Below are 23,150 nucleotides of genomic sequence, written 5' to 3'. Positions count from 1 at the left end.
CCCTCGAAATGTCCTGTTACTTCCCCTCGAAATGTCCTGTTACCTCCCCTCGAAATCTCATACTACTTCTTCATTCCTTCGGGCCACCTCATTCTACGCGCGTGGTGCGGCGTCCTCGTTGCTATGTACCTCTGGGGAGACTGGGAATGGGGGTCCAACGTGGATCTCCCCCCATGTAGTTAGAGTAGAGGCGTACCCGTCAATGTAGCTGTGGTTTTTTTTTTTTCTTCTTCTTTTTTTTTTCTTTTTTTTTTCCTTTTGGCTTTGCGCCTGCAGTTAAACTGGGTTAGCCTCTCGCGGCCACGCCAAGGGGGAAATTTATCCACTTGAGGGGTTACCTACTCATCGGTTGGGTATTTTTTTCTTTTTCCACTGGAAGAGAACTCGCCATAGTTCACTTACCTCCATGTGGCACTCTTTTTTTAATGAGCTCGTTATGCCCTTACCACAATGCAGGAGCAGTCGCTGTAGTCGCTATAGTCCCAGTTGCTCCGTACCACTCTCTGCAGTGCGCCTTATTTACCTCTCCATTTTGTGGCACCCCCGAGTTATGAACGAAGCGAAGCGACTTTGGGGAAGAAAAAAATTCCCCCAAAAGGTGTTCCCCCCAAATGGTGTTCCCCCCAAATGGTGTTTCGCCCCACGTTGTGCCTCTCACATAGCGTCAAAGAATAGAAAAAAAAAAAGCGAAAAACGTAACCGTTGTTGAGCGACTCCTCTTGTTACCCTCTCCTGCAACAGGAAAATATCGAATGGGCACATAAATACAAATGAGTATTCAGATGATTTTTCTGTCACGGTGGGGAAGGAATCTTCCACAAGTGGAGAAGTGAACTACCCCTTTGGAAAAGGGATAAAAATTTAAAAAGTGTACTGTGCGCATTTGTGTACATCTGTTGGGGCAGCTTCATCAATGGGTATAGAGTGGGGGTGGTGATGGGGAAGCTTCATCAGTGGACATTGACTGATGATGTTGATGGGAAAGGCCCGATTAGCTGGACGCAAAAGCCCAAGTCGTATAGAAGGGACTCATATCCCCTACCACTTTCTGTGGCTATCACATGAAGATTGGCTTCCTCGATTTCTTCGCGGCAACTGTGGGAGATAATCTTAATCGCTCAGTAGGAATAAGGAGAGGCTCCCCTCCCGCATCGAATTAACGTCCAATAAGATAATTGCTTGGAGTTCCACCGAAGGGGACTCACATAAGTGGAAAAAAAAAAAAAAAAGTGTCCTACCTGGTTACAGCTCCGTTGTTGCTACGTCTTTTGTTGTCATCCCTCATCTGCTACGTTTTTGCTGTCACCCCTCTGCCGCTACGTCTTTGTTGCCACCCCTCTGCCGCTACGTCTTTGCTGCCACCCCTTTGGTTCGTTTTTAAAACTCCTGCCAACCGCCGTCTCTCACGTCTCCCTTGCGATGATGGAGAAACACCACCGCTGCTTCTTTCCAGAAGGATCCCTCTCGCGGGGGGATCACCCCGCATGCACACTTTGACCCTAAACAGGAAAAAAAAAAAAAAAAAAAAAAAAACCTATGCACCTCGTCCCCCCCCACACTCGAGCTGTTCTGTCTCAAATGGAGTAGCAACTTTTAACTGAGAGAAAAGGCGACTCAAAGGTTATGAAGTTGTAAAAAAGAAAAGAAAAAAAGAAGAACGCAACACTACGCATGCAGCACTTGCAAAAAAAAAGAAAAAAAAAAAACTTTAAAAATAATGTTGTATGCAAATTTAAGAAGGCAGAATTAACCTTCCTGCATTATCACTAAGCACTGTGGGAAAAAAAAAAAAAAAAAAAAAAACTCGGGCAAATGCTAATTCTGCCTATAACAAAAATTTCTAGCATATATTTATGAAGACACAAAAAAAAGACAACCTGTTTATTCTTATACCCTGTATGGATGCTGACTGGAAATTTTTTCTTACTCGAGAAAATGAGTTAGCATATGTGAGGGGGTAAGCCAGCTCGTCGCTTGGAAAGAAGGGCCCCGCAGGTTCCTACGTCTATGCAAGGTGCTCCTTGCAGGTGAACTCACCAGGGGAAGTGGGAGGCGTCTTTTCATGCTCACATGAGTAGTAGAAAGTATTGTTCTTATTCTATACCCTTCCATTTCACTACCTCATTGTGAGTGTCTACAAAATGAATAAGAGACAGATCCTCTTCAGTGCTGTGCTCCTCTCCTTGCTGGTGGCACCCCTCCCTCCCTGCGAGAGGAATGTAGCTGGAGAAGTTTTTTCGGGAGAGGAAGAGTGCACTGTGGAGGTTCCTCACGGGGGAGGAAGTGCACCCCGAAGTGATGCTAACGTGAATTGGGCACATTCGGCATGGATCGGGGTCACCTGGGGGGCCTCTGCTTGGAAGGACGCCACTTCGGCAAACACAATCTGGAGGATGAGGAGTACCGCGATGTCCTCCCCCGCTGCGTCCCCTAAGAGCAAATGGGGGACTTCCTCTAAGGGGAGCCGCAGGACAAGTAGGTCACTCCAAGAGGGTGATGACGCGAAGAAGGACTCCCAGGGGGGAGAAAACACGAGCCAGTACTTCAAATGCTTCGTGGACAAGGCGAAAGAAAACCAAGGCGCGAAGGAAGACGACATGGCTAGGTGGGTCGACCCCAAACACAACTCCTGCTACTGCAGTGAAGAAAATACAGAGCCCTGTTCCATGGACGATGTAAGCAACTCTAAGTTTGTAAATCAGCTGATGGGGAAGGAAATCTGCGACCTCAATGACATGGGAAATAAAAACAATCTCAATCTCTTCATCGTTCTGGATAACTACTCCACAATAAAATGCTCCAACATAGAGAGCAGGACGGAGAAGATTAATCAGATGGAATTGTACCAATATTGCAAAAATGGGTTGCCTGCCTGGGATAATAGACACTTTTACGAATACCTCAACTGTGACAAAGTGAGGAACAAAAAAGGGAAGAAGAGAAAAGAGGAGAGGAAACAGAACGAGGTGGGACCAGACGAAACATGTGTTGACCTATGCAAAGAGATCAGAGATCTATGCAACTCGAAGAACTCTCAATTTTACTCCTTCGAAATGTGCAGTAAGTATTACGAAATGAATCATTTCACTGCAAATATTTTTAACAGAATCTTTAAGAAGTTTCACGAAAGATGTTCCTACTTCGACCCCACCAATAAGGGACTCCTCCTCTGCAAACATAAGCACATACCATGCGAATTCAGTGAGTGGTCCGATTGGAGCGATTGCTCAAAATCCTGTAAGGATGACACTTACGATGTGGAAGCGATTAGGACCAGAAAGAGACACCTAATTAAGGAGGTGAAGTATGCTGGGAAGGCATGCAGCATAGTGGTAAATGACAAAAACAAATTGTCTGATATCCAATTCTGTGATGAGGTTCCCCTTTGTTCTTCTCTTCATCCGCCTAGCAATGCACCGAATGATCCTAACCGTGCTGCTGAGGCTCCCACATCGGAGAAGATGTATAGCCCTCCTTTTGTGATCCCATTGAAAGAAATCGAAAAGGCTAACATACTATACGATTTGAATCAACCAGATGGAGACGTTATAGATGAGAACTTTGTGCAGAATGCTTCTGACGATCGAACTGAGTGCATCGTCACGGATATGGGACGGTTCGAAAATTCAAGAGAGTACAGTGAAAAGGTTAAATCTTGTGCCTGCCCTGTTTACCACTCACCATGCTACTTTAAAGACGTATACAAATCCAACTACTGGAAGGAGTCCTTCGATCGGCACTGTGCGGATAATCCGACCCTTAACGTTTTCACTGCTGACTTCGTCATGCTGAGTTGCGATAACTCTGTCACCATTAGGAAGAAAGAAATTGCAATTAATACTTACCTTGCTATGACCTTTGATTGTCGATCTCCCACCTTTCGATACCTCTTTTGCTCCAAATCGAATGAATCATCTTCCAGGACGAATATCTTCTACATCATATTTACCTGTGCCCTTGCGTTAATTTCTGCCTTGTATCTCATCCATCTGCTCATTAGCGAGCGTGACAAGTGGGCCTTCTTCATCCAAGGCGTCATTCACTCCAAGAGTCGCTCCCGTTCGGCGGGGCCCTCCCCAGGCTCCTCCTCCGACGAGGATAGCGAGGAGGACGGCGGCAAGGCTGGAGACAAGGACAGCGACGCTGGGAAGGCAACCCTACCAGGGGAGACACTCACGAAAGGTGCGACCGGGAAGGCAGATGGCAACCCCATGCCAGATGACAACCTCAAGGAAGATGGCAACCTCAAGCCAGATGAGACCATCACGGCGGAGTCGACGCCCCCACCAGGGGACACCCCCCTCAACACATCCCCCTCCCGACGACCTTAATCCGCTTGAGGCTCTTAAAAGACGCGCAAGGCGATGTGGATGGAGAAGTTAATTGGACGTTTAATAAGAGGAAGAGGGAAGGGAAAAGAAAAGAAAAAAAAAAAAAGAAAGAGGAAAGGGAAATAAAAAAAAAAGAAAAAAAAAGAGACAAAGGCGTATGCCCTTTTGTATATGCAAAAAATTGGCGATCATTTAAAAAGTTTCATAATGCCTAGTGACGACGCGTGGCGGCACCACGAAAAAAGGGATGCATTTGTGTACAGGTGTGCTAAACCCGCGATGGGGGGGGGACAGAAGGGGCACACTTCCTCCATCCCAACAGTCGGCATTTCCCCGCGGCTTCACTTCTTCCTCGCAAGGAATCAAAATGTTTCCTTACAACTTGCACACAAATTCGAATAAATTCTTCTTTTTCTCGTGCTCCTTTTTGCCAATTCAACACGGTTAGAAAGGAGGTTGCAGGGTGGGGAGGGTCACAGTGTCTCCGCCGCGATTGCGCTGTGTCTCCGCTGTGTCTCCATCGCGACTCCCCCGTTACAACTCCTCTATATGGACCTCCCCCATCAGGAGGGCACGCTCGGTTGGCCTCGCGCCCATTCCGAAATTGCAAAGTCGGCGGGGGTTGTTAGCATGAGGAGGGAGCAAAAGAGGGTACAGAAGGGGCGTACCAACGAGGCGTACCAACAGGGCGTACCAACATACGGCACGAGCACAGCACTTTTCCACCCCGCCTCTCCCTCACGTCTGCACGGCGAGCTTCACCAAGTGGTCCATAAATATCTTGAGTGACACATCGTCCGTGTTGATAATGTAAGACTCACTGTTTGACGTGCCGAAGGTGCTGCCACTGAGCGAGTTGTGCGTTGTAGACGGGTTCACTTTGGCGAGGAGAAAGCGACTCTGACTGCCGCCACTGTTACAGAGAACAAATTTAGGGATAGGGAACCGATCCTCCAAAATGGATTTGGCATCTTCATGAGGAGCGTTCAATAACTGACTAAAGTGTTCATACTCTGGCTTCTCGTGAAATCCCTGTTCTCTCCACTGATATATCATTTCGCCGTACCATACGACGATGTGGAAATAGGAATCTAGGAGGAGGATCACATTAGCTTTCAGCGACTGAGCGTCGAGAAGGACAGGTACGGGGGTATGCGATTCGAAAGAATATTGCAGCAAGGCGGGCTGTATCATGATAAGAGAATTCATTGCATTTTCTCGGAGAAGTATCGATCGGTAGTATGCAGTTTCATCTGGACTAGCATTAAATGTCTGCAGAAAATGGGACCTCCTCAAGTGATACATAAATTGGGGGTAAATAGAGAACTCCGGAGATAGATGAAATGAATTCACATCATCCTTCTGATAATCGGCAAATGTGCTGACCAATCTTATAAGCTTCCTGTCTAGCCATCTTAACACATCTATGGGTTCATCCGTCTCGGCTTTTAGAACCGCAAATCGAGCCATAATCACAGCAGCCGTCTCTTGGTCAAACCCTTGAGATATCTCTGCAATGTTGGCTTCTGCGAAGCGGTAAGAGATAGTGGTCACTCGCAATCGTCTCCTCCCACTCGGATGCTGATAAAGGGTCTGGAACTGTAAGTAGGCTTGTCTGTCTGGAGGAAGGGAAGAAATATTCTGATTTACAATCTCAAAGTAGAAGGCTATCGTAGACTGTCTGTCTAAGGCACATATGGTCCATTCACAGGTGCCCCCTTCCCCTACACAGGTATCCGAGACATAATTAGCGACTTTCCGGTTGCTTGAGCAAGCACCGATGGCACCACAGACTCGAAATTCCTTCGAACATATGATCGTTAGCTTTGCATTGTAGCCATGTTTTATATACCCATTCGAATCTGTCTCGAAAATCTTTTTAAAGGAGTCCTTAAAGACATTCATAGAAAACGAATCGGCCATTACCATAAACCCGTTTGTCTTTTCACAGCATACTTTCATCTCATACAATCCGATCTGATCTAATGAGCATGCAAAAATATCAATCGCGTGACCGGATGCCACAGCTCTGTTTGCCAAAGACACATAATACTTTAACGCCTTCTTCACATGCCTAGCGTTGTTATTCTCTTTCTGCAAATCTAGGTGATGTCTTAAAGATTCACTCAATGGAGTATCTACAATTTTTCCTGGAGAGGTTGTATCTGCTCCTCCTATGAACATCATGACTCTGCCACTCAACTGATTGCAGCAGCATTCTAAGAGTCCTATTGCTACACTGAGCGCTACCCCTGTACACCTCTTTGCTCTCTGATCTGGAGGAGTAGGCCAATTATCCTTCTGTATATCCTCCAACAACATGTTAATGTTGTACTCGCATTCACTAACTGGTTGGAGAAACCTTCTTGCTGATGCGGAGGTGGTGGAGCTCCTGGGATCATTTCGTGTGCCCAAGTTTAACTGTTTTTGTAGGTCTTGTGCGGTGATGTCCTTGGTCCCCTTGAAGACATAAGACTTGAGACAATCCTTGAACCCTATTTCGTGCACATAGCACATATTTCCAAAGGTAATTATTCCGATGTGCGCATCTGGTGGCATCAAACTTATGCATTGCTGAATGGAATCCTTCAGCTGCTCCAGCTCTTCCTCCAGGAGACACGTGTCGATGACGAAGAGGAACGTCGGCGGCGGGATGTCTCCCACGTTGGACGGCTGTATGTACTCAATGTTGGAGTACATCACGTCGGCGGGGAGGTTCTGCAGGGGGGGAAGATTACATGAAACGATCGCGTGGGAGGCTAAGCAGTGGCGACTAGGCAGTGTCGCACTAGCGCGGAAACGTACATGGAGGCACGTGAACAACGCGCTCTCATACAGAATCGCGGCAGTAACATCTTTCATTCGCTCCACTCGCCACCCCTGTGCGCCGCTCCCCTCAGGCCTACCTTCTCCGAGATGTGCTCCGCGTAGTGCATCGGGAACGGATTCTTTATATTCGAAAAGGGGCACGTCCACGTTTTATTCCTAAAATCTATATTGCAGTACGGATTCAAGATGCAGTTGCTCGTTTTGCACTTAAGTGGCTCATATTCCACTAGCTTCACGCTGTTGTCATCCGTTCTCTTCAGGACCGTGTAGAGGCACCCCAGGGGCACCTCTATTTTCGCTGCCTCATTCTTCGTCGGAGGCCATAAGTTCCAACTGAACCGGATCCCGGTCTGATTTTCTTGCATGTGGATATCCATGTTGCGCGCTTGGTCGGGGGCATCAATGAGGGGTTCGTGTTTGGGCGTATCTGTGCGTTTGTGTTGTCTTTCTTTATCTTCGTCTCCGTCTGTGTAGAGGCGAAATAAAAGACTTGGGAGATGCCGCGACGGAGGAGGCCTTCCCTAGGGCAGTCTAACTTTCGAGGAAGTCCTCTTTTCCTACACAGTCCCTTTTGTCGCCTGCCCTTGTGCTTAGCGATTACTTAAAATGGGGGGGAGGTACCTCGTGCGGGGGTTCACGCAGGGGCGAAAAAAAAAGAGCCTTCTCCACTGCGTTGAATCTCCCTCCGATGCGCTTCTCTCTCTGCGAGCATCCCAATCAACGGGTGCGGTACCCTTCCCCGTCCATCGGTGGTGCTTCCCTTGATGTTGTCTCTTCCTCTGCGTGTACTCACGGCTGCGGAGCGTACCCACGTGTGTCACTCATGTGTACACAGGGACACACGACCACACGCGAGTGTTGAGAGGTACTACGGTCGCGGCTGCTCCGAATGGAGCAAATATAACGACCCGTTTTGGCGTGTTGTTTAACGACCCGTTTTGGCGAGTTGTTTGACGACCCTTTCGGAGCAGAAAAAGGAACAGAACAGAACGAAACAAAACAACAGTTATGATTACAGAATTGACTGGCTGACTCCAAAGGGATTCTCACTCGCATGTGCACAGCTTATGGATTTCACTCGTGTGGGGCGAGGTGGTACGTACCACGGTGCTCCTCGTCATCGGTGAATTCAATACGTTTAAGTTGCGTTGTATTCGTGCGAGCATAAACTGTCGATGCATTGTTCTTTCCTCTCCTTTTATGGGTCTTTCTTCGCTTTATAGGGCAGCTCCGCGACAGATTGCCACATGGCCGGCCAAGCATAAGCACATTGCATACGTACGGTAAAGCATAAGCCCATTGCATACGTACGGACAAACGTACCACCGAACGTACGTGCGCCGTTACATACGTGCGTGGTACCTACGCGCGGGTGACACGTTCGGGCAAAGCAAGGCATACAAGCGCGTGAACGTCAAATGACACTTGGGTATTTTTCCAAAGGAGAAATTGACGCAGATAACAAAATTAAAATGACAAATGGGGAAAATGTTTTTCCTTCCGTACGATCATACGGTGGCCACGTTCAAAGAGGAAAAGAAAAAGAAGAAAAAAAGAAAAAAAAAATATCCCTTAATGCACTAAAACGTTGTTAAATTTTGGCGTATTTTTTTTTTTTTTTCTTTGCGCAACATGGCCGGGGCTATTTGGAAAGCGTTGCTCCTAAGTGTTCGCCTGTGGCGTAGTGTCCCAAGTGCGCAGAGGGAAAACCAATGAGGAAGTGAATCGCGAAATGAACAGCGGAAGGGGGGCAGCTCTTCTCGAGAAAGTAGCACCCAGTGGTCACGCATATGTATGTAATATATATGTATGTACAAATATATGAATATCTTTATGCTCGTGCTGCCGTTTCGGTTGCCCTTCCCGCTGCCCTTCCTGCTGACGTGCCTTTATGGCCTCCATGGATGCTCCAAAATGGAACCATAAAAGAAAGCACCAAATCGAATGTAGCGAAAGGATCAACCTGTGGACAGAAAATTCAAGCGCGATAACAACTTGCAACATATTCTTAAGAGGGAAAAAATGAAAGCAAACGAGACATGAACAAATCGTCCTGGAAAAAAAAAGGAAAAAAAAAAAGAAAAGAAAGGAACACCCATTGGACATGTGTTGCCCTACCCCTTCCTCTGCACCGTTTACACGAGCCAGGTGTTTCCACAGGTGTATTATTCTGTTAACGTGAAGAGGGGAAGGTGAAGTCGTCCGGCTTGGGGGGTAACGCCATCGTCATAACCATCACTACAACAGTCCCCATCACCATAACCATTACCATATCCATCACCATAACCATTACCATAACCATCACCATAACCATCACCATCAGCAAAGACGTCACCTCAGCATCGCCTTCCCTTCGGAGATGTGTAGCCTTGGGCGGTCAGGGCAACAGGGAAGGGACTACACCGTCAAGGCGCACAGCCGAAGGGGTGGCATTTACACCCTTTTGAGGAAGCCAACAAATGGGTACCACGTAAAACGCAAAAGGTCCCCACATGTGTGACAACAGGTGCTCACGTTGACTTGGAAGGGAGAACCGGTGTAATACTCCCCCGTATGCGTCTTTTTTTTTTTCTTCTTCTTCTTTTTTTCTTTTTTTACCTGAGTTGTCAGCTGCCATTAGGGGCAACTTCCCATTGATGAGCATTCAAAGGCGGACAAAAAATATTTAATAAACTGAATTTAATCCATTGCGATGTTGGGGGTTCATCATTCCACCGCTTCACCACTCCATCAATACTCTTCTTTTGGATCATTTGCCGGCCGAGTAATTCCCGCTAGCTGAACGGTCAACATGTGAAGGTTTTAACTTCTGCATCAAAGCCTTTTGCCCAACGCCTTCTCCACATTTAGCAGACCCATCCCCAGCCGAACGTGCCCTCGCACAGGCTTCCTTACCTACTTGTGCGGAGCGGGAAAAATCACCGCAGCGTGGCTCCGTCCAAAAAGGAGAAAACGTCCATTCAACTGTCCATTGGGGCTGTCGAAATAAAGAAAAAGAAATATATCACCTTTGTAAGAATTTGCATCTCCAGTAGTGATTACATCATCACATAAAAGGTAGACATTGAGGAAAAGCGAACAGGGGAGGAAAAAGAAAAAAAAAAAAAAAATTCACCCCTGCTCGTTATGCAGCAGCGTGGGAGAGTACCTATGTGCGCACACAAATTGGAGACTTCCTTGCGCGTGCGTAGATCACTGGGTCTTCTCTTCCTGGATCAGCCTTGCGCAGTCTTCGGAAAGGTTGAGCCTTGGGAAAAATTCAGCCGTGGGAAATTTGTACTCCCTGGAAAATCTCCACCCCTTGGAAAAGCTCCAACTCGTGTACCACTTGCACTCTTTCCACGATTTTTTAACCACGCCAACGTCGACATTTGGGACAGGAGGCCTCCCCCATACGTGCAAAAAAAAAAAAATAAATAAAAACTGAACCCTTTTTGCGAAATTATCTAGCTCTAAATGAGTAGAGCGATGGCCAAGGAAGTCACCATTTCTCAGTGCATCAAAAACTGGGAACAGAAAAATGGCAAGACGGAAAAGAGGCGGCTGGGAGAAAGCAGAAGAGGGCGACGTGGACAATGCTGACGCTGCAGAGCTGCGCCAGGATTGTTTACCATGTCGTCACTTCACACGCTGACATAGCCACCTATTTTCTCATCGCCGCCCATTCCCCCTCCCAGGCAGAAAAATCAGCGAAGAAGAAGAAGTGAGCTTCATATGCCACGTCCCCTTAATCGAGAAATTAGACAACAGCATTAACTCACTGGAGAAGTGCAAGCGCTTGTCCTTGTCGACGAACCGAATTGAGAAGCTGATCCCGATGTCCGGTCTGAGTATGCCCCAGAGTGTTGATCGTGTGTGCTGAAAGGGTCGTATTGTTGTTCCGACGTGGTTAGCCACTCTACCGCTTTACCACTCTACCGCTTTACCACTCTGCCGCTTCGCCTCGCCACGACGCAGAAAATATTGAGATCCTCTCGCTCGGAAGAAACTGCATTAAAAAATTTCAGTTCCTTGAAGACATCAGTGCAACGCTGAAGCAGCTGTGGATCTCCTACAACTTCATCGATAAGCTGGACAATCTGCAGTCGCTTAAGAAGCTTCAGGTGCTTTACTTGTTTCACAATAAAATAAAAAACATCGAGGAGGTGGACAAACTGGTGAGATGACACCAGAGGGCGCTTCCCATCGATCGCGCTAGCGAAGTGTTGAAGTGGCGAAGTATTCTCGCGCTGCCCCCTTTTTTGTACTACCCCGTTCATCCATTTTTACTATTATTTTTTTTTTTTCCCTTCCTTTTTGAAGAACGCCTTACCAGAACTTGCCGAATTGGGACTTAAGGGAAACCCCTTATATGAGGGAAAGACAAACGTAACATTTGGTTTAGCTAGTTAGGCAATTTCTTTTTCCTTTCTTCCTTTCGCAAGACAATCCGCACACGTTCGTTCTTTGCTCCCTTTTCCACCAAAACTGAGCAGGAGTATATGAAGCTGGTGATTTTAAAAAAGCTGCCCCAGCTGAAGGTCGTGGACAACGAGACGGTAAAAGGAGTGTTGTTCGACGTGCATGATGAGGAAAAAAGAAGGGAGGGAGAACAACATCCCTGTATTGTGCCATCAGTGCCACAGAGGAAACAGACGTGAGGACACATGTGAAGGCCTGAGAACACATGTACAGACGCGAGGACACCTATGCAAACGCATGCATACCTCCCCATACATGTGCGTTTTTCCCTCCCTCCCCCAACAATGCAGATAACGGAGAAACAGAGGAATGACGCCCTGACGGTTGAAGTTGTTTGAGCGCAAAAAAAGGAAGTAAAAAAGAAGAAAAAAAAAGAAGGAAGAAAAAAACTACCACATTGAGATAACTCCCTTTCCATTTTAACCTTTTGTCCCATCCCGCTTCCTCTCCGTCTTAACCTTAACATTTTCGGTGATATCAATTTTTCGTTCGTAAGACTTTATCTTTTTCTCCACATTGTACTGCGCGCGGGGTCAAAAGGGGAAAGAAGAAACAGATATGGAGTGCCTAGCAGATTTGGCGGATTAACATCCGTGATCCAATCGAATGTCTCTCCTGCCCCCTTACGATGTCTTTGTTCAGCTGGATGCACTGCAGGATGGAGATGCTTCCCATGCCGCCGATGTGGTCGTACTGGTTCATTCTGCGGGGGGCGGTGAGCGAGAAAGGGGTAAACCGTTGGCGGGATGTAGTGGTAAGTAGTCACAGGTACGTAGTGGGTCTCCAAAGGGACGCCGCGCCTGCCCTCCCCTCCTGCGTTACTTATTGGACACGCTGTTTGTCGTGTCAATCTTGTTGGTAAGGTCGATTATCATTTTGTCCATTTCGTTCAGCGTGCAGTTGTTTTTTTCGATGATGGTCTGCATTTCTTTTTTCCTCTCCTCGTGTTCTTCGATTTTATTATGCGTCTGTCTTAATTCGTTGAGGAGGTTTCCTAGGAGCGGTGAGAAGGGATGAAGAGAGTGGGATTGCCTAGTGGCCTCGCGATGGATGAAACGTGACAGAGCGTGTGGGTAGTAGCCTCCCGAGCAGTGAAACGTCATAATGTGTGTGGAACTGCCCCGTGGCGTGGTGGCCTCTTCGCACCGCCCATCCCCTACTTAAGCAGGCGTAGATGTCCTCGTGTTCCCGCATGAGCCTGTCGTAGTGGAGCTTCTGATTGTGGATGAGCACGTGGAGGTACCTAAAATCGACGTTGTTGATATTCTCGTTTATGCTGATTATATAGTTCATCGTGGAAAGCTTTTTCTTGTAGAGGTTTAGGAGAGTGTGGTTTGTTTTTTTGGCTTCTCCGACTTTGTCTCGATGCTTCTGAACGATGTCACTAAAAAATTCACTCAAACAATGCTTCCGTTTCATTATGTAGGTGTCATTTTTCATTCTCTCTTTCCATGTGTTGTAGGTTTTTATATCCTCGTCTAGCTCGAAGAGAAGAATTTTACACTGAGTGATCATGGAGATGATCATTGTCTTTGCGTTGTCATAATGGATGGTGTTTTTTTTTATCTTCCCTTTGAGCTTTTCTATCTCGTTCACCGTCAGCTGTTGCTTCTCGGGCAGGTTCAGGTGGCTCCCTGCGGAGGGGGGAAGCCGAAGGGGGAAGTAGCGAATGGGTAGTAGGAAGTAGCGAATTGGCGAGAGGGAGGACACATAACAGCCCCGTTGCACATTTCCTCCCCGACTGCGCGACTGCTTCCAAGCCGGGCCCTCTCCTCCCCTGCGCAGGAAAACTCACTGTGGATATCCTCACGAGCCTCGGACGACTGAATGGAGTAAAGCTCCCCCGTGGGCTCCTGCCGCTCCCAGTGAAGACAGATGTTTTTCTCGATTGTCTGGCAGGGGGGCGTGGGGGGCTGTTCCACTGTGTGTGTGGGGGGGGAAGTAAGTGAAGTGGGTGAGGTGGATGAAGTGGACCAGGTGAACGATGCGAACGACATGGACCAAGTGAACAATATAAGGGGGCAACCAACACGGTGGAGACCTCCATTCCGCTGTTTTTTTCTCCCCCGTTGGTTATTTCCCTTCAGACGACTCATCTCGGAGGTACCTGTCTGGTCGTGCTCCTCCTCCGGCGTCGCCCCCCCTGGTGTGTCTTTCCCCTCCGATTGTTCACGCATTGAAGTTATTCTTGTATTGGCCCCTCGTGAAACGGAAATCATGTCATCTATATCAGTACTGTACAGCCTCTTTGCCAGTTTCTCCTTTGTTGGAGGATGCCCACACAAACCAGTGGTAGGAGAGGTCCCTTCCATCACCGACTTTGTTAATATATTTTTTAAAACATTTTTGTAACGCCCTATCTCCTTATCGAGCAGCTGATTCAACTGGTATGCAAACTCATGTCGCGTTAAATTGAAGTCTATTTCTTCTTCCACCGCGTACAGACTGGTACACACGTGGTGGAGGTAGGGAAGAACCTTCAGCAGTTTCGTCCCATCTTCGTAACTTTCAATCAGTTTTAAGAAAGCCCGGTTCTCCAGTTCGATGCTTTCATTTTCTCTCTATACAGGGTGGAGGGAAGCCACAAAAAAGGAGAAAAAAAAAATACACACATATGGGTGTGTTTGTATAGTTCTATGGCTTAGCACTACTCCGTCGCCTATTGAGTCATCCCTCCGCTGTGCGTCTCCATGGGGGTGTGATGCCCCCCCTCCCCGCGGTTCTTACAACACAGCTTTTTTTCTCTCCACTGCCTTCTTCACATGGTACAAAAAATCTGCCTCTCGATTTTGTTACCCCTCACCTTTATGTCCTCATTTTGAATGATCAGTTCCTTGAGGAGAATTTTCTTGTCGTCTAGAAGGTAACTCATGTTTTTCGACTTCGCTGCCGTATGCCACTTTACGACCCTTTTAGCTACTGCGTTTTTCTCTCCTCATTGGTCCAATTTTCCGGCGCACACCGAGGTGATGGCGGAAATGGTGAGTGACCTGGATGGGCTTAGACGGGCAGCACTTCCATCCCGCATTTAAGGAAAATTGGGAAGCCCAAGTGGATCACTTTTTCTTCTACCTTTGACGGGTACGTATTGCTTACAGGTAGATGTTCTTCCCTCTGTGGTCATATAAAATAGCGTGCGTGAAAAAGACAGCCAAATGGGGGAAGAAAAAAAAAAAAAAAAAAAAAAACGAACCAAAAATTGCAAACATGTCAACGGGATAAGTACCGGCGCGAATTACCCATCATTTCATATTCGACATTTTTCATCATGCAGAGTGGATGAATTCGTCCTGGTGAGAGATCCACATAGCGACGTCATGTTTCGCCGTTACAGGGCATACACCCTACCTCTGAAGCGGTCACCCCATAATGCGGTAACGGAGTAACACGGTGTCGTGTGCACCCCCTCCCTCAAATTACACACATAATCGCATGACCAAATGATCGTCTAGAGTTAACAAGTCGGACATTCTTTGCTGATCCTTGGGGACCATGACAAAGTAGCAGCCTTTTCCGTTTACCAACCTCTCACGTTTCACCTTCTTAACGCTCTGCATGTACAGCTCCATGGGGGTCCCCCTTATTTCATTTTGCTGGGAAGGCAAAGAAATGGGTCATAAAAATGGGTCATAAAAATGGGTCATAAAAATGGGTCATAAAAATGTGCTAACAGGCTAGAGGGATGCGGAGGAGGAAGTATTTGGCGTTTCCCGATTGCATGCACTCCTTAGAGCGGACGCGACAAGAGGAGCTCCACCAGTGTGTACCGCTTTGTACGGAGTAGCTGCAAATTGTAGGTACAACAAAGGGGAAGCAGAGAGAAGGACGGAAAACCGAAGAGAAGACCGAAAAAATAAACGCAGAGAGAACCGAAGAAATAAACACAGAGAAAATCGCCGACAAAATCGCCCATAAAATCGCCCATAAAATCGCCCATAAAATCGCCGAGAAAAACTGCAAAGATGTGTCCCCCTCCTGAATGCTTTCCCAATGTTTGCAAGATATAACCCAAAGTCGGGGAACCTTTCACTTTTTTGAAATGCAAAAATGGAAGAAGCAAGGGGGAAAGGTGGTCCTCAAGTTATCTTCTTTTTGTGAGTTCTTCTCTTCCCCTGTTGTAAATGCTCCTGGCATACCCACTAATGTGATTTACTCCCCTGTTCCCAATCCACCTCTATCAGCTTAACTGACGGGGCGTGGGATGCATATGTAATGAAGCCTACGAACCATAGTAGCACTTAAAAACAAAACGTCCCTAAAGACATGCGGGAGGTGGAGGAAATTCACCTTAGTTGTACCTTTCCTTGTGGAGGGCAGCACCAGGGTGATCTGTAATATGTTCTCTCGGGAAGTAAACCCTTCTATGCATAATTTCTACACCGCGTATTTTTTTTTTTCTTCATTGCCACCTTCGCCAAAAAAAAAGTAGCGCACTGAGGAAGACTCGACAAAGCAAAAATACAAATAATAAATGGCTAGGTTGGCCCCCTTGAACATTCGGAGCAAAGCAGCATCGCCAATTCGGAGCGGAAAAAAAAAAAAAAAAAAAAAAAAAACAGAATATGAGTAGGTCAACGATTCAAGCGGCGTAGGAAACAAATCGACAAACTGTGGATCTGCTCCTACGTACGTAGTATACATAGTTCATCCGCTGGATATTGCAAATGGGAGAATACACAACATTTTGTAACATTTCGTAACATTGCTTAACATTCTGGCGTAATCCATTTTTCCACTCCTCAACGGGTGGGTCAGATATTACTACAAAGTGACTTCAACACGATATCAAAAAAATAAACCAGCGAGTACCCTCCACTCGTTTGACAAACTCTTTTTTAAAAAGAAGAAGGTGATAAAGGGAAGAGAGAGCCCATAGTGTCGTAATCCTTATCCTTTTTTTTTCTTTTTCATACGAGCCGAAGAAAACAGAACGATGCCGCTTACTGTGGGGAAGGCAGGTCCCGGCTCGGACTTCCGAAAGTTCATGGAGAAGCGACTGCAAGGTAGTGTGCTGTTGTGGAGTTGCGCCGGTGGGGCGGCGCGCCAAAAGAGAGGAGAAGTCAATATAACAAAATGGAAAAGAGCAAAATGGAAAAGAGCAAAATGGAAAAGAGAAAAACGGAAGAGAGAAAAATAGCAAAATAGCAAAAATGCAGAAACGAAAAAATGCAGAAAAGCAAAAATGCAGAAAACCAAAACAAACTGGCCGAGTGGATGCGAATCTGGCCAGCAAACGACGAAACGCCCGCCCAAACACACGCACCAAAGTGGTAACCCCCCTTCCTTACGACAATTTCCTTCACATTATACACCCCCTTCTCTTATCCACTTTTTTCAGTGTTCCTAAATGGAAACAGACAAATCGTCGGCGTGCTGAGGGGCTACGACACCTTCATGAATTTGGTTCTGGACAACACGGTCGAGATAAAGAAGGAGGAACAAATTGACATCGGAATTGTCGTCATCCGCGGCAACAGCATTTCATACTGGGAGTGCCTGGACAGGGTTGACATTAAATGAGAGCACTGTTGGGTAGTGCGTGCGGGACGGGGAGGGGGGAAGCGATGGGTATGAACATATAGCTACGCTTGTAAAACTGCGTACGTCCGCACAATTGTAGCTATATGTTCATACCCATCTCTTCCCCCCTCCGCGGAACCCCAATTGAGCGACCTCATTGTTTCCTACCAATTCTGTAATTTTTTTACACACGTGTAGTGAATCCCCATGGTGAGTCGCTCTCCTCACGATGTGTCCACCCATCCGTCCAGCTTATTCCTTTTTTTTTTGTTTAACGTGACTCAGATTTTTCCATCTCTTCTTTATTTTCAACACAACCTTCTTGTTAATTACCCCCTTTTGAATTTTTGCCTTTTCATTTTGCAAAATAAAGACCAAGCAGTCGCAAGTAGAAATGTACTCTTCTTCCCTGCAAAAAAAGAGAGAAAAAAAAAAATAGCTAGTATTGTGTGCAAAAGTGGGAAGACTTGTCTGACCACCTGAACAGGCAAGGTGAAAAAGAAAAAAAAAAAAAGCGGAAGGCATAAGAGTCTATGTGCGAGCAGGGGATTTCCCTTTCATGGAGTTTTATTTCGCGCAGATAGGCTGGTCTCTTGCTTCGTTCTGCGCTTATAGGCTGTATTTTTTCTTCTTTTTCGCCGTTTTTTCTTCTCTGCGCCGGGCCCACCTGCTCTCCAACAGTCTCGTCGAAAAGGTGTAACAATTTCGCGCCAACAAGAAGTGAGCGGACAAGTAAGGAGACCCAAAGAGCAACTCGAAAAAGTAATTCTTGTCTTGCAGCAACGGGATGACCAAGAAAAACGTCAACTCGTGCTCCTCCTTCTTTAAGTGATACAGAATGTACACGATCAGTTGGTTAATTAGGTACACATCGAACGGGGGGTTCACTTCGTACGCTCCGCTGCGTAACGGAAACTCGAAGAAGTTGCCCGAACTCCCGAAAAATGTATCGATGTCTGGGAAGAAGGAGCAGTAGGATGGTAAAACTGCGTTGAGGGGGGAGGAGAAGCACTCCCGTTTGATTTTCAGCTTTCTCCACAGGAGGGTCATTACGCGCTTCGGCACACAGCTCTTCCGAGGGGGGCAGGGGAGGGGAAAAAACAGAGAGGGTAGGTGTTCATGTGAGTGTGTGTTTATGTATCTATCTATGTATGTAGCTATGTATGTGTGCATGCACACGCTTATGTGAACGTGCTAGGGGCGGGGGGAGGAGGTATATCCAGGCAGGACGCACACCTATGTTATCCTCCCACCTCCGCGCGAACCTACGCAGACTGCCATCATCGCATGGCCCATTCCGTTATAACTCTCACCCGACGTACCTGCAACCCCGAGTGGCGAACATTTCCAACCAACGTGTGGTATCGCATGATGAGGAAGAGGAGCAGAAAGTGGAAGTGACGCACGAAAATGTTCTTTCGGTTTTTTATGAGCATTCCTATTTGCTTATGAAAACAGTCGTGAGTTGTTGCGTCTTCCGAGGCTGCTCCACGGATGGCACAAGAATGATGATACGTATATGATGCGGCTTCCCCGGGGGTGGTACCCAAATTGGCAACCCTGCCCAGAACCAGGTATCTACCCAAACATCCGGTGCAGACGCAAAACACACGGTTAAGGAGGAAGGAAAAGACTAGCGGATTTCTCGTATAAAAAAAAAAGCAGTACCGATAAAATAGTAGGCACACATTTACGCACTTTATTTTATATGTCCTCCTTGTGTGGTAGTCCTTCTCGTGAACGAAATAACTTTTCCCATTAAATCGGTAGTATACATTTGGAGAATCGGCCGAGTTTCTCTCCCCCCCTTTGGATCTTAAGTTAAAAATAACGACATCGTTTTTCCTCTGAATGTAGAAGCAGTCTCTTTGGCAGTATTCATACAGATCGTAGTTCTCAATCGGTGCACTTCTAAGTAACCTACGTATGTATCGAATGATATTCCTCCTTAGCTGCCTTTTTGTGTTTACTTTGCCGATTCCCGCTCCACTTATCGTTTGGGAAAGTATGCGGCTTCTTCTGTGGAGGGTAAGGTTGGATCCTGTACTCATGTGGGTGGTGACCCCCTGGGGGGTGGCTCCACGAAAGGTGCGCACATCCACCGCGTTCGCCAGTCGGAACACCAGGAGAACCATCCACACGTTTAACTTCTTCACACTCTTTTGCAGATAGGAAGTGGTCCTCCTTAACCTCCTCTTTGCGATCTCACTCCTTCCACTGCGTGCACATAGAAGGTGCACCGTTCGATCGAACTTCCATGCGAGGTAATCCTCAACGAGGTTGCAAACACGTCCCCGTTGGTATTTTCTTGACAGATGTCTCCTCATACCTGTAGTAGGTGCCACTCTGCGTCTCTGCGTAGATGACGCTTCTCTTCCTTTACCACTCATGCACTTTGATGAAATTCCCGCCCTTTCAAGCGTAAGGGATGACTGGACCATGCACAGATAAAAATACATGTTAACATGTTTGATGCTTTTTCCATATAAGGCACTTAATAAGGGACGTAAAAATGTCTTCAGATTTTCTAAAAACGTTTTTCCTTCAGTATAGATGTACTCACTTAGACGATTGGCCTGATGGAGGACTCTTTCTTCGTCTTCCAACTGGTTGGAAAAACCTACTGATGTGTGTTTTTTTTTTTCTATCCTGTTTGCATCCCCTTTTTTGCTAAGCCGGCTTGAAGGGTTGTTCTCCTTTGCTGTGTCCCGTCTGAAGGGCGACCTCTTCGACTGGTCTGCTCCCTCACTTCGTGACAGGATAGAACAGAGTTCGCATGGAGGTGAATACATAGCACAGTTAGAGGCGATATTTTTCTTTTTCCCTTCTTCCCCCTTCTGGAAGTCCCCATTGGGGGAGTCACTTCCCTTGGAATTTATCAACTCACCGAGATGGCCTAAAATGTATTCCTTCCTATTCAGCCGTTTGAAGCAGCGTCGGAAAATCCGCTGGACGTCGTGGCAACGGGGCGATTTCTCTGTATTAACCGGGTTAGCTTCTTTCCCTTCCCCCAATTTGAGGCGTTTCCGAGTGCTGCTATACCTCCCGCATGGAGGGCAGCAGACGGGACATTGGTGATCGTTCCCTTCATCATCTCGTGTTCCCTCTTTATATGATACAAGCTGCACTTCCCCCTTGTAAGGAATGCACCCACTGTTCATGAGGCTGCCAAAGTAGAGACTCAAAATGGATTCCTCCTGGTCGACCGGCTGGACGTAACTCCTCCGCAAGGTACCCAACAGGATGAAGGCTAACCGTTTCTTTTTCTCCAACGGGGTCATATTTCTGTTCCTTCGTAGTGCATCATACAGACAGAGGAGGCACCTGTGGAAGCACCCCTCCGTCTCCTTCACCCCTTCTGCCTGTAACCTGGGGGGGCTACTACCTCGGCCTGCATCCTGATCATTATCAGTTGGACTCTCCTCACAGTTGCGCTGCTTCGGATTAGCTTCCCCAAACGGACAGGGGAAATCACCACTCCCGGTTTTACTCCCCACGGGGATGTTTAAAAAGAGGAAATAAAAAAGAAACACAGAGAAGAGATACCCGAGAGGCAGATGCTCAAACAGAAGAGTGATATTCACAACACTAATGTGGAGGAGCTTCCTCACGTCTTCCTGCAGCAGGTTGAGGACACTATTTTGGAGGAAAATAAACTCATCATCCGCTGTTTCCACCCTGTGGTACGTAGGCAGTGGTCTGAAAAACATCTTTAGACATTCCGAAATGCCACTCTGGGTGGGTCCTCTCATTTGAAAAGAGCTTCCTTCCAAGTGGGACGTTTCCCCCGAGAAGACCGCCTCCTCCTCCGCACAGCAATGAGAAGTGCTACCAATGTCCTCATAAATTGAGTTCCACTTAAATTGGCTGCTTCTACTGACGAGGAAGGTAAAAATAGAACTTAATGAATTGTCGTATAGATGCCCCAAAATAAATCGTCCAACGGCGTGTTTAACTTTTGCTACGTTGACTTCCACTTGGTGTTGTCTGGATTGGAGACACTCTCGATGTCCACTCAGGGGGAATGACCTCATCGTCGTCCTCCTCCTCCTCCTGTGCACAGACAAATTACACGTGGGATGTTCCGCAGAAATGGAGAGTACCATGTAGATTGGAGCATCTTCCCTCCTGCTGATACGTTTGTTATGCCCATTTTGGGGAGTCCCATTTTGTAGAGTCCCAACTTCCACCCTGTAACGGAGGGACGTCCCCCTTGAGGAGTTTTTTCCCCTCCCCTTGGGTTTTCTCGTGCGGGAAGAGTCCAATCTGCGCACATACCGCTTTAGAAATGTCAAATGGGGATTCCTCCTCTGGCGCTTCAGTAGGGGTGCCACGAATGCGCAGAATTGTTTAACGTAGCGGGCGTCGCAGAAAAAGGGGGTATCCTTTCGGCTGTCACGCGTATTGCCAAGGGTGTTGCTCCTTCTCCTGCCGAATTCACCCCTATGAGACTGAACGCGCCGGACGCGCCTCGCAAACCGCGCAAACCGGAGGAAGCGAACGAACAGCCGGTAAAGATAAGTGTCCTTCTCGTCAAACGAATAGCTAGACTCACCAATGCGCAGGCTGAAGAGAAACCTGTTTATCGTTTCCTTCTCCAAGAAGGAAATGTGTCTCTTTAGCTCCACTGCGTCCACGTGGTAATGTCCTTTCACGTGATGTACCTTCCAAAATTCACGGTTAATGCAGCTTACCCTTCTTCGCAGCGAGGTTTCACAGGGACTCCTTTCCCCATCTTGGAAGCTACACCTCATCTTTCCATCGTTTCCATCCCTTCTTTTAATTCTCCTCAAGTAGTCATTTTTTAATTTTAAGTTTTTCTTGTAAAACAGCTCGAAGGTGTATGCATTTAGGAATGCCTTGCGCAGTTTGATGATCTCCCTTTGGAAGCTGAGCTCCTTGTAGAGGTCAAGCCGAGGGGAGGGCGCACCAACGAATCGTTCTGTCATTCTGTAATTCTGTTATGGCGTTCATCGATGTAGAGTATAGTCTCCTTTCAAGGAGATGAGTTGAAAGTGATCCCCTTTTCCCCCAAGTGAGAGAGTTGGGCACTTTCACACTTTGTCGATAAGAGAAAGAACCCCTTCAGGGGAGGAGAAGCACCTCCGGAATATCCTCGCAACGGTGCGAAAGGAACAGGCCCAACTGGTATCGCGTCATTTGTAAAGGTAACTATTGTCGTTTGACAAAAAAAGGAAATTGCAAAAGAGAGAGTGTATATCTCTCATTGTGTTACCCCTTCAAAGCATTTCTCATAGCCAGTACGATGAGCATAGCAAATGGGGGGAGAGAGGGTGGCGGGTAAAAAGGAAGGAACAGAAGAACATGCACAAGGGGGAAATGCTGTATAGAGAAACGCTACCATAATGATGATGGGCTTCATTACGGATAATTAAGTACCGCTTCTTACTCCGCTTGAAGAAGGAAGCTTCGGTTGACTTCTCCTTAATGCATAAAAGACCACAGCTTTGCTCGCTCTCTCAGTTCGGCCCTACACAGTGTCAGATAGAGCCGCTTGGCACAAAGAGGAATATTCAAATGGAATTTTCTCCTCTAAATGAAACTTCGTGCAGCCCATAAAACAGGTGTGTTATCCGGCGTTACACTTTCATTACAACGTCGTCTTACTGTGGTAGGAGAGATCCACTGGGGGCTCACGACAATCTCATCACATTGGCGTAGCGAGTAGACCGAGGGGAAGAAAAAAACACTTCCGGTCCATTTTGACACAGGTGCTGCGCTGAGAAGTATGTTTTGTGTAAGGAGAGACTTCCCGGCGGATACAGTGTGAAGGGGAAAGAGGATGACTTATCACCTTCCTCCAACGTTCCGCGCTGTGTTGCCCCCCCCCTCACGCATGCGCAATTATTATGTAAATACATTTCGGTCCTCCCACAGTTGCATAGTTGCCTCTTTAACAGCGCATTTCCAGCCTCGGCCTCTTCTCGATGTGCCGCTTAAATTTTCTCTCCACTCGGCAGAATTGTTTAGAAAGGAAGATTCTTTTTT

The 23,150-nt window shown here is 47.1% G+C and overlaps 7 protein-coding genes across 7 annotated transcripts; 3 read left to right on the top strand and 4 right to left on the bottom strand.

Annotated features, from left to right (window-relative positions):
- Positions 1-2,141: 2,141 nt before the first annotated feature.
- On the top strand, positions 2,142-4,331 carry C922_02637 (hypothetical protein; the record flags this gene model as incomplete). Its single annotated transcript, XM_008818236.1, has 1 exon — positions 2,142-4,331. One exon carries the CDS (start codon positions 2,142-2,144, stop codon positions 4,329-4,331), a length of 2,190 nt encoding a protein of 729 aa, XP_008816458.1.
- Positions 4,332-5,069: 738 nt separating this feature from the next.
- C922_02636 (hypothetical protein) lies at positions 5,070-7,537 on the bottom strand (the record flags this gene model as incomplete). Its single annotated transcript, XM_008818235.1, has 2 exons — positions 5,070-7,049; positions 7,238-7,537. 2 exons carry the CDS (start codon positions 7,535-7,537, stop codon positions 5,070-5,072), a joined length of 2,280 nt encoding a protein of 759 aa, XP_008816457.1.
- A 3,091-nt stretch (positions 7,538-10,628) lies between these two features.
- On the top strand, positions 10,629-11,800 carry C922_02635 (dynein light chain 1, axonemal; the record flags this gene model as incomplete). Its single annotated transcript, XM_008818234.1, has 5 exons — positions 10,629-10,728; positions 10,838-10,990; positions 11,118-11,317; positions 11,463-11,528; positions 11,636-11,800. 5 exons carry the CDS (start codon positions 10,629-10,631, stop codon positions 11,798-11,800), a joined length of 684 nt encoding a protein of 227 aa, XP_008816456.1.
- A 240-nt stretch (positions 11,801-12,040) lies between these two features.
- C922_02634 (hypothetical protein) lies at positions 12,041-12,323 on the bottom strand (the record flags this gene model as incomplete). Its single annotated transcript, XM_008818233.1, has 2 exons — positions 12,041-12,142; positions 12,249-12,323. 2 exons carry the CDS (start codon positions 12,321-12,323, stop codon positions 12,041-12,043), a joined length of 177 nt encoding a protein of 58 aa, XP_008816455.1.
- A 116-nt stretch (positions 12,324-12,439) lies between these two features.
- Positions 12,440-14,493, bottom strand: C922_02633 (hypothetical protein; the record flags this gene model as incomplete). The annotated part of the gene is made up of 5 exons (XM_008818232.1): positions 12,440-12,615; positions 12,782-13,255; positions 13,417-13,542; positions 13,729-14,182; positions 14,425-14,493. The coding sequence occupies 5 exons, from the start codon at positions 14,491-14,493 to the stop codon at positions 12,440-12,442; spliced, it is 1,299 nt and encodes a 432-aa protein (XP_008816454.1).
- A 2,310-nt stretch (positions 14,494-16,803) lies between these two features.
- Positions 16,804-17,141, top strand: C922_02632 (small nuclear ribonucleoprotein G; the record flags this gene model as incomplete). The annotated part of the gene is made up of 2 exons (XM_008818231.1): positions 16,804-16,891; positions 16,960-17,141. 2 exons carry the CDS (start codon positions 16,804-16,806, stop codon positions 17,139-17,141), a joined length of 270 nt encoding a protein of 89 aa, XP_008816453.1.
- Positions 17,142-17,393: 252 nt separating this feature from the next.
- On the bottom strand, positions 17,394-22,090 carry C922_02631 (hypothetical protein; the record flags this gene model as incomplete). The annotated part of the gene is made up of 3 exons (XM_008818230.1): positions 17,394-17,550; positions 17,809-18,212; positions 18,464-22,090. The coding sequence occupies 3 exons, from the start codon at positions 22,088-22,090 to the stop codon at positions 17,394-17,396; spliced, it is 4,188 nt and encodes a 1,395-aa protein (XP_008816452.1).
- Between the last annotated feature and the right edge of the window lie 1,060 nt (positions 22,091-23,150).

The sequence above is a fragment of the Plasmodium inui genome, assembly GCF_000524495.1.
Source record: "Plasmodium inui San Antonio 1 unplaced genomic scaffold supercont1.9, whole genome shotgun sequence".
In the NCBI taxonomy this organism is placed as follows: Eukaryota; Apicomplexa; class Aconoidasida; order Haemosporida; family Plasmodiidae; genus Plasmodium; species Plasmodium inui.
The sequence above is the reverse complement of the archived record's forward strand: the minus strand, read 5'-3'. Positions and strand labels throughout refer to the sequence as shown.